The 10,090-nt window shown below is 46.1% G+C and overlaps 1 protein-coding gene and 1 non-coding gene across 2 annotated transcripts; both read right to left on the bottom strand.

Moving 5' to 3' along the window:
• Positions 1-509: 509 nt before the first annotated feature.
• On the bottom strand, positions 510-933 carry LOC112427950 (small Cajal body-specific RNA 2). Its single transcript, XR_003019729.2, has one exon. It is a non-coding gene; the product is annotated as a small Cajal body-specific RNA 2 (non-coding RNA).
• A 2,374-nt stretch (positions 934-3,307) lies between these two features.
• On the bottom strand, positions 3,308-9,510 carry LOC105489239 (transmembrane protein 167B). The gene is made up of 3 exons (XM_011753955.2): positions 9,359-9,510; positions 7,211-7,342; positions 3,308-5,804 (listed from the first exon to the last, which is right to left on the bottom strand). The coding sequence occupies exons 1-3, from the start codon at positions 9,366-9,368 to the stop codon at positions 5,722-5,724; spliced, it is 225 nt and encodes a 74-aa protein (XP_011752257.1). The 5' UTR covers positions 9,369-9,510; the 3' UTR covers positions 3,308-5,721.
• Between the last annotated feature and the right edge of the window lie 580 nt (positions 9,511-10,090).

Raw genomic sequence — 10,090 nt, forward strand, 5'->3', positions numbered from 1 at the left:
ATGCCTGTAATCCCAGCATTTTGGGAGGCCGAGGCGGGCGAATCACTTGAGGTTAGGAGTTCGACACCAGCCTGGCCAAACATGGTGAAACCCCGTCTCTACCAAAAAATACAAAAATTAGCCGAATGTGGTGAGGCGGGCCCGTAGTCCCACCTATTCGGGAGACAGAGATGGGAAGATCGCTTGAGCCAAGGAGGTCGAAGTTGCAGTGAGCCGATATCGCGGTTCTGCACTCCAGTATGGGCGACAGAGCAAGACCCTGTCTCAAAAAAAAAAAAAAAAAAAAAAAAGGAGCAAAAGAAAAAAAAGAAAAACAAGGAGAAATGGGAAAGTGGCTGGAAAATAAACCAGCGGCGAACAAGGCCTCTGCGACCTTCCAGCTCCCGGGGGAGGGGCGGCGGCTTATTTACTCTTGGCCACCGCGCTCAGCGTCCCCACCCGCCGCCGGCCGTTCTCGTGCTCGCCGCTACGCCACTGGCAGCCCGCAGCCCGCAGCCCGGTGGCCGTGCCCAGATCAGAATCGCCTCGATAATCACTGGCCCGGGACAAGCCCGGCCTCGTCTATCTGATCAATTCATCACTTCTGAGCGCCGGGCCCCGCAGGGCCAGCTCCAGGACCTCGGGGACCGCAGCGTTGCCGCCGCCTAAGGGGCCTCTCTGCACAGGCGCCTCGAGTGGGGGGCTTCGCAGGAGGAGAGCTTTTCATTTCGGGTCGGACCGGCGGGACTGGGGTCACGACCCGATCAAATAAGATCAAAGTGTAAGCGGGAGGAGGGGCGCAAGGGTGGGCGCACGCACTCGCCTAACACGCTCCAAGCGCGCGCACACACACACTCACGCGTCCACTCACACTCAGCCAGCACGCGCCTCCCACGCGACACCACAGCTCCGCACACAACACCCATGCTCCAGGACACTCACCCTCCCTAAAACAGCGGAAGTCCGCTCCTCCCCACCCCCCAATCTGCGGCTTTTAAGCCCTCTACCCCCTCCCGCGCCCTGGAGGATTCTGGGAGGAACCACCGAGCACCGACGGACGGGTCCTGAGGAACCAGGTGCTCCTCAGAGTGCGCGCGTTGCTGCCCTCGCGTGGCTCGGAGGGGAACATAGGTCCCGGGAAAAGGAGGTACTAATTTCCACCATACAGAATCCTGGTTCTTTTTTTTTTTTTTGGAGACCGGTTCTGGCCGTGTCGCCCAGTCTGGAGTGCAGTGGCGCGAACACGGCTTATTGCTCCTAGCTTAAGTGATCCTCCCACCTCAGCCACCTGAGTAGCTGGGACCACAGGAGAGTGCCACCGCACCTACCCTTTTGACCTTTGTATAACAACATATTTATAGCCATATCTTTAGTTTTTCTGTGATCTTGACTTTAATTTGTCTTCAATTTCTTTCTTCTTTCCTTCCTTCTTTCTTTTCTTTACTTTTCTTTTTTCTTTTCTTACATGGAGTCTCGCTCTGTTGCCCAGGCTGGAGTGCAATGACCTGATCTTGGCTGACTGCAACCTCCGCCTCCCGGGTTCAAGCAATTCTCCTGCCTCAGTTTCCAGAGTAGCTGGGATTACAGGGGTCCACCACTATGCCTGGCTAATTTTTGTATTTTTAGTAGAGATGAGGTTTCACCATGTTGGCCACGCTGGTCTCGAACTGCTGACCTCATGATCTGCCCGCCTTGGACTCCCAAAGTGCTGGGATTACAGGCCTGAGCCAATGCGCCCAGGCCAATTTCTTTCTGTTTTTTGTAGACGGAGTCTAGCTCTGTCACCCAGGGTGGAGTGCACTGGCGCTCAACCTCCATCTCAGTTCACTGCAACCTCCATCTCCTGGGTTCAAGCGATTCTCCTGCCTCAGCCTCCCAAGTAGCTGGGATTACAGATGCCCGCTGCCACACCCGGCAAATTGTTTTAGTAGAGACGGGGTTTCACTGTGTGGGCCAGGTTGGTCCTGAACTCTTGACCTCAAGTGATCCGCCCACCTCAGCCTCCCAAAGTGCTGGGATTACAGGTGTGAGCCACTGCGACTGGCCTTAACTTTTTTTTTTTCCTTTTTCTTTTTGAGGCAGAGTTTAACTCTTATTACCCAGGCTGGAGTACCATGGCTTGATCTCCGTTCACCACAACCTCTACCTCCCGGGTTCAAGCAATTCTCCTGCCTCAGCCTCCCAAGTAGCTGAGATTACAGGCATGTGCCACCAGTTCCAGCTAATTTTTTATTTTTAGTAGAGTTGTGGTTTCTCCATGTTGGTCAGGCTGGTCTCAAACTCCCGACCTCAGGTGATCCGCCTGCCTTGGCCTCCCAAACTGCTGGGACTACAGGCATTAGCCACCACACCCAGCCCTTAAATTTTTAAATATGATTCAACTTCAGGATATTTATAGGTGAGTGACTTCTTTTCCAAGAAGACAGCAATCCCTGGTCGTTACCATGGGGAGCATCGGCTTCCCCAGTAGCTCCTTCTCCCTAGGGAGAAGGCAAATATTTTACCAAAGGGAAAGGTGAGGAATAGAGTACATATGTATGTATGTATTTACTTACTTATTTGTTTGAGACAGGGTCTTGCTCTGTCGCCCATGCTGGAGTGCAGTGGTACAATCACAGCTCACTGCAGCCTCAACCTCCTGGGCTCAATTGATCCTCCCATCTCAGCCTCCCAAGTTGCTGGGATCACAGGTAACATCTGGCTACTTTATTTTCTTTTTCTTTTTTTTTTTTCTTTTGAGACAAGAGTCTCGCTCAGTGGCCCAGGCTGGAGTGCAGAGGCACCATCTGGGCTGACTGCAACCTCTGCCTCCCAGGTTCAAGCCATTCTCCTGTCTCAGCCTCCTGAGTAGCTGGGATTACAGGTGCGTGTCACCACGCCCAGAAAATTTTTTGTAGTTTTAGTAGAGACGCGTTTTCACCGTGTTAGCCAGGATGGTGTCGGTCTCCTGACCTCATGATCCATCAGCCTCAGCCTCCCAAAGTGCTGGGATTACAGGCGTGAGCCACCGCACCAGGCCCACACCTGGCTATTTTTTAAAAAAATTTTTTGTAGATACAGAGATCTCACTATGTTGCCCAGTCTGGTCTTGAACTCCTAGGCTCAAGCGATCCTCCTGCCTTGTCCTCCCAAAGTGCTGAGATTACAGGCATGAGCTACTGTGCCCGGCCAGATTCTGAACTATATAATATATTCAGTGCTGTCACAACGGGATAACAGGAATGATGGTATTCACTAATGTGAACTAAAAAGGTAGGCTATGAACTGAACACAGGGGAGTATTGAACAAACTTCAATAAATTCAGCATGACAAATAAATTGACAAAGATTGTAGGGAAAAAACATTTATTTTCAAGGATTTGTGCAGACAATGGTGAATAAAAAGTTGTATTTCAACTATAAAAAGGAGCTGACTTCATTCCACCCTGGCCTACAGGGTTTAGGGTGATGCCAGTTTGAATCTGAGGCTATACTGCTATCCCCATTCCTCCACCTGTAAAAGATTCCCCCAGAGGAATAACTTCCTATAACTTTTAGTCAAAAATATGCAAGACACATCAAACAAAGTAATGAGTTAAACAAGTTTCTGCTTATCTGCTTAGGGAAAGTCAAGAAATAAAACAAATGTGTATTTGTTTCTTGCTGTAAATTACCTTTACCTTGTGCACTTTTTGGTACATTCTGCTATGAAAACATCTCAAAATGTGACAACACAAGAGTTTAGGTCAAGATGACCCAACCAGGAGGCTGTAAGAACTGGTTTGAACTAGTACTGTGGAATGGAACTAGTTTAAAATATGAAGCAGCTCTAAACACCAAGCTTAGAGACATTAGAAAACAAAAATCATTAAAGCTACAAAATAACAAGTGCAAACATGCTGAACCTGTTTCCAGGGAGTGACATTCCCTTTGGCCAACAGGTCCCAAACTCACACCCACAAGGTGTAACTCTCTTTCCTGTTCCACTAGATTTCCTTTCTCTCATCTCAAAGGTCTTCAGAAATGACAATGGAAAACATATGAATTGTTGAAATTTACCCTGTGGACCAATTCCTGAAGAGATAACAGCCACAACTCTGAGATGATTAGACATGTAGTGTTTACTTGATGACTTTCTGTATTTCTAGAAACCCTCAAAGCATTAAACTGCCTATTTCCAAATCTAAACTTCCTAGCAGCTTTTATTATTTGGAGTAAGCAGACAGAAGACAATTTACTGCCACACAGGAATCAACCACAGCTAACTTGTCCACCATTAAGTTTTACGATAATGGACAATTCAACTGGAAGACCCATGCCTATGCTTGCTTATAATAATTTAATTTTAGACCTACTCTTTTTTTTTTTAATAGAGAAGTTCTAGACATCCAACAGATCCTTCTGTAGATATAAGGAGGGAATGGAGAAGTCTTCCTGTCAAATGCTGAGCCATCTAAAATGGTCTGCTCAGGAGTTACTAACTCCATGGCAAAATACTTCAGTATCAGTTGCAAAGTTCTGTTTTCTTCTACTTCAGGAAACACCCTCATTTGATTTGTGGATCCTATGCACGGTTCAAACACACTGATGAATATCAGCAACTTCTCTCATTTGAATTTCTCATGTCCTTAAAGTAAGTAGAATTTCCAGAGACAACTAAAGAGTAATGCAATATGAAGAAAATTAAGAGTTGGCTAAGAAATAAAGTAATCAACTAAAAATTGCCGTAACAACTCAGACTTAAACACAAAATAAGTTTGTTGTCTTTTATAAGATGACAAAACTTCAATCTGACATCACAAATTCTTATACTAGACAAATTTACTAGTATATGAATCAATATACTAGATTTCTTTCTTCTACCCCAACTGTAAATATATTAAACAATTTTTCAATAGTTTCTTTTTCCTTAGTTGTGGCATTTAAAACTGAGTAACAGTATTTAGCACTAAGTAATTTAGAAAATATAAAAAGGTTTTATGAAATAGCAACAGTTGATTCATTTTTCATATACCATCTGATCAAGTGAAGTCTCCATTTGAGGATACTGGTGAACAGAAAAAATTTTTCGTGTCTAAGCCACTGCTTTCTGGTCTCATCACACAGATAATTCTCAAATTTTATGTAGGCCCAGATTTTCTTGGCAAAACTCAAGATACCAGCACATAACACAGCTACTTCATCTGTTCTCTTTTTGCAGTGAGCACTATGCCTCTCTTTTATGTTCCCAGATGGGTACATGAAAGATAAATTCCTAAAGCCAAAGAATATCTTGGCATTTCATAACTGTTTCCCACCCAGCATCCCCTCCCCAATTTGCCAGATCCAAATCAAAGAGTGAAAAGAAGTCTTGAAAATTCTCTCTTCAAAAGAGGTCTGAACACAGCATAGTTCCTTCCCTAATGAGCCTCAGTTTGAAAAGATCCTGATGAGGAGCTGAAGAACAAAACAAGATGACAGGTTTTTATGAAGGAGGTATGTAATCTTATCATCGAGGGGTGTAATTTATCTGGACATCATATGCACTCTGCCAAGGACCGATTTACACACAGATCAAAGGAAGCTGGCTTTCTGTAGTCCCCTGAAGCATACATAATGTTCGTGACCATGAGTTTTCCCCACATATAGCAGGGGCTGACGCTGTGGTGTCATTCTGGGGACTGATGATTTCAGCTGAACTCTCCTACACTGAGTCCAGGTCTCCAACAGGTTCTTCATCCCCGTCCCCTTGGTTGGCAGTTGATGACTTGGATACTTTGGAATTCATTTTATAAACAGGACGTAAAAGGCCATTACAACACAAGCAATTGCCACAGCGGCATGCAGCCTGGTTCCAATCACAGCAGCTAGCAGGCAAAAGAGAGAAGAAATCACACCCTGCCCTTCATATAAGTCCTCACTTTCAAGGTGATATTTTGAAGTCTCTAGTCACAGACAGACATATCAATGCTCTCAAGGACCTGGGATGTTTTTATTTTATTTTTTGAGGCAGTCTCACTCTGTCGCCCAGGCTGGAGTGCAGTGGCGCAATCTTGACTCACTGCAACCTCTGCCGCACGGGTTCAAGCAATTCTCCTGCCTCAGCCTCCTGAGTAGCTGAGATTACAGGCGCCTGCCACATGCCCAGCTAATTTTTTATTTTTAGTAGAGATGGGGTTTCACTATCTTGGCCAGGCTGGTCTTGAACTCTTAACGTCAGGTGATCCACCCGCCTTGGCCTCCCAAAGGGCTGGAATTACAGGCATGAGCCACTGCGCCCGGCTCCCTGGCTAAATTTTGTATTTTTAGTAGAGACGGGGTTTCACCATGTTGGCTGGGCTGGTCTCGAACTCCTGACCTCGGGTGATCCGCCCACCTTGGCCTCCTCAAAGTGTTGGGATTACAGGCATGAGCCACGGCACCCAGCCTCTGGGATGTTTCTAAATGCTATCCTTATGCTTTAGGGTCTAGGTGAATATACTGTTTGTTTATATTTTGTCCTTTTTCCAAAAAAAAAATTTAGGTAGACAGGATTCCAAATGAATGTGCCTCAAACAAACACTAAAAAAAGCATCCGAGTTAATTAAATCAAACCTTAAAAGAGACTCCAATGTACCCTTGACAGAAAATCAAGAAAAATTTTCTGTAGAAAAATCTTTTTCCCACTGAAGGGAGGAATTCCACCCCAGCCTAAAATGGTTTGATGTGTACACTTTTACTCCACGGAGAATACAAAAATTATCTGGAGGCTAAAATAGACAATTATGTTTTTAAATAACATATAATTTTTTTTTTTTTTTTTTAAGACAGGGTCTCACCTTGTCACCTGGGCTGGAGTGCAGTGGCTCCACCATGGCTCACTGCAGCCTCAACCTCCTAGGCTCAAGCAATCCTCCCACTTCGGTCTCCTGAGTAGCTGGGACTACAGGCACGTGCCACCATACCTGGCTAATTTTTGTATATTTTCTAGAAATGGGGTCTCACTGTGTTGCCCACGGCGATCTACAACTCCTGGACACAAGCAATCCTCCTGCCTTGGCCCCCCAAAGTGCTGGGATTATAGGCATGAGCCACCACACCCAGCAAATTTTAACATTTATTTCTTCCCTCAACTTTGGAGAATGATTAATTTTACAGACTCTCAGACCCAATCCGAGGGGTTGTTTTCTAAAAATGGAACCAAATACAGTCCCAGCTCACTGTACTCCCTACTTTGTAGCTCCACACTGTCCAGAGATGGCAGTCTCTTCTCCCTGTCCAGACATGGCCTCACCTTTGTAAAACACACCCCAAACACCCTTCTTCTCTGATAGCAGCCAGGTTTTGAGACGAGGTACTTTCTTGAAGTAGGCACAGGTGCAAACAAAGAGCAAACCAAACACCAGAATCCCATCCAAGGAGTACACTGTTAAATAAAAAAGAAAAGAACACCTTAGGTACTGATCTAGCGTGGGACCTGTGATCCTGCCTGAGAACTCTAAGGAAGATAGTGTGTGACATAATAACAAAATAATAACCCCAACAGGCAGTACCAACACTTGACAAGAGGGAGCCAGGATCCTGGGACTAACAAGATTAGTTTACTGTTCCCAAAAATTGCTTGTAGGAGGAAGGAGAATCGATTGAGCCCAGGAGTTCGAGGCTGCAATGAACTACGATCATGCCACTGCACTTTAGCCTGAGCAACACAGTGAGACCCCAACGCAAAAAAAATAAATTTTTTTTTTTACATCCCCTTTACTAAAATGTCACTGGTCCCTCCCCTCACCTCTCAAGAAGTAGAAATCCTGGGCAGAAATCAGCATCCCAAGAATGACTAGCGTTGGCAATAGATTGAGACATACGAATCCTTAGAGACTCAGCACAGAGAATTTAACATGTTCTTGTTATAAATCACTCATATGATAAAGGAGAACTAGATATGTAGCCAAATCTGACAGATGTGCAACTGTTGGTGAAGAATACGTTAAGGCTAAAAGTAAAGCTTAATGAAAATTACAAGAGTAAGAATCAACATAACTACAATTTTCCTATCAGTATCTTACACTTTATGCATGATAGTCTAACAAACCGAATTTCTGCCAGAATAATAACAGATTTTTCTAAAACAAAGAAAAAGTAAGGCTTCAACATAGAAAGCTTCAACTTCTTAGCTTTGTTTCTTAAATATATAAACCAAGCTCATTTCTTGTACAGGTAATCACAATGAATCACCTAATTGCAAAAAACGAGAAGATACTGGACCACAAAATGGGGGAAAAATGACTAAAATTTATTCAGCAATTACCGTGTCAAACTGCTGTCTTACTTCCTGGTTCAGATTCTGTCTTCCTCTGGTTAATGTCCCTTTTCTTACTGTGCCTAGTATCCTGAGACCTCTGACTTCCCAGAAAGCTCCAAATGAATATTCTATATAAACAGTGTCTGCCAGTTCTAACCACACTATCTACCTCTCTCCCTCCAGTAAAACTGTCTCACAGCTGGGTGTCACTAAGAAAGGGTCCAGTAAATTAACACATACACTAAGGTTTTCTGAGGAACTATACCTTTACGTGCTACCCTTTTTCTCTCATAAGTTTCTGCAGACAATGGCAAAATTCACAAGGAGGTTAAATTCGAGTCTTCAATGCCAGGTCTATGGACAAAGTACTTTTGGGAAATGCTTTCCGGAGCCCCTCAAATCATCGTAATGCCTAAAAGGCTTTCTCCTCTCCTTTCCTCTAAGGTTGACGCTAAAAATCATGAAGGCCCTCCTTCCTGTCCTCCTCTGGAATTCAGAATTCATATCTATAAAGTTTTTGAAGAGGCCTGGAAAATGAGGTCAGATAAACAGGGTGACAACTGCCTCATCATCTAGAAGAGGCAGTGTCTAAATCCACCCCTTTCAACACTAGTCAGGGTCTCCACGTGAGATCGTCCCGCCAGGGCTTTAAAATCAAAAATCTTTCCAGCATTTCTCCATAACAAGAATCTTTTGTGGGGTCTACATTTATCAGCACCCCCAAAACTGTGAGACTTGATATTCTATGTGATTTATTGGCCCTCTCCACAAAACTACGGTCCGAAAGTATGAGAACGTTGGGGGCTGGGAGGAGGAGCCTCTCTCTTCCCTGGGTCTAAATAGCAGCAGTACCTCTGGGACTGACCTCTCCAAGGGCCAGAAAGAACTAAGAAAAAGAAAAGGGAAAGCAAAGGATAGGGATAATAACTCGAGCATAAGAGGCACTGGGGGTCCTAGATGAATATGGGAAGGGGGAACCGGCGGAAGAGGATAGGGGTACAGAAGTTAGGGGCGTCGAGAGGCCAAGGGGGGCCGGGCTGGGAGGGGGCGGGGAGAACGGCCACGTCAGTCCCGGCCCCGCGCGCCACGTTTTCCCTTCGTCCTTCACTCCCCCCCTCCGCTCAGGGCATCGGTTCTCACCGTTCGTCATGGCGGCTGGCCCTGGACCTGGGTAGGGGGTCCGGGTTCAGTGGTGATAGCCGCGGAGGTGAGGGAACTCGGCAGCCTCTTGACACTTCCCGATCCGGGCCCAGGCGACTGGAAGAAGCCGAGTACGCAGGAGCAAGGGCCGAGAGGCGAGCGCCGAACGCTATCAGGAGTGGCTAGCCGATTGTCGAGCTCGGCAAACAGAGTGTTTACGTAGGTTAAGAAGAACGCTATCCCGGAGGCTTCCTACTTGGCCATGATAAGGAAATCTTTGCTGCGTGCCCCTGAGGGCGTAGTGCTGGGGCTGGCCCGCGTCGGTGTGTTTGAAAAGGTAAAGGCTTATAGTTTTGTAGTTTATTTTGCGCCGTGACGGCTGCTGTGTGTAAGCAGCAGCCCACCTATAAGGTTTTCATCGTCGTGGGCTTCTACTTGAGAGAACTCCAGCACCGCGGGTGAAGAAGCCGCACCTGCGGCCTCGGTGACTGCCCTTGAGCGGCTCTTCCTTACTCCGGATGGAAATGTAGTTAGACTGCGTCTGAACGTTCCAAATGAAATGAGGAACCTTTAACAAAAACAAGTCGTGGCCGGGCGCGGTGGCTCACGTCTGCAATCCCAGCACTTTGGGAGGTCGAGCAGGCGAATCACCTGAAGTCGGAGTTCGAGACCAACCTGACCAACAAGGAGAAACCCCGTCTCTACTAAACATACAAAATTAGCCGGGCGCGG

Source organism: Macaca nemestrina, chromosome 1, assembly GCF_043159975.1.
Source record: "Macaca nemestrina isolate mMacNem1 chromosome 1, mMacNem.hap1, whole genome shotgun sequence".
Lineage (NCBI taxonomy): Eukaryota > Metazoa > Chordata > Mammalia > Primates > Cercopithecidae > Macaca > Macaca nemestrina.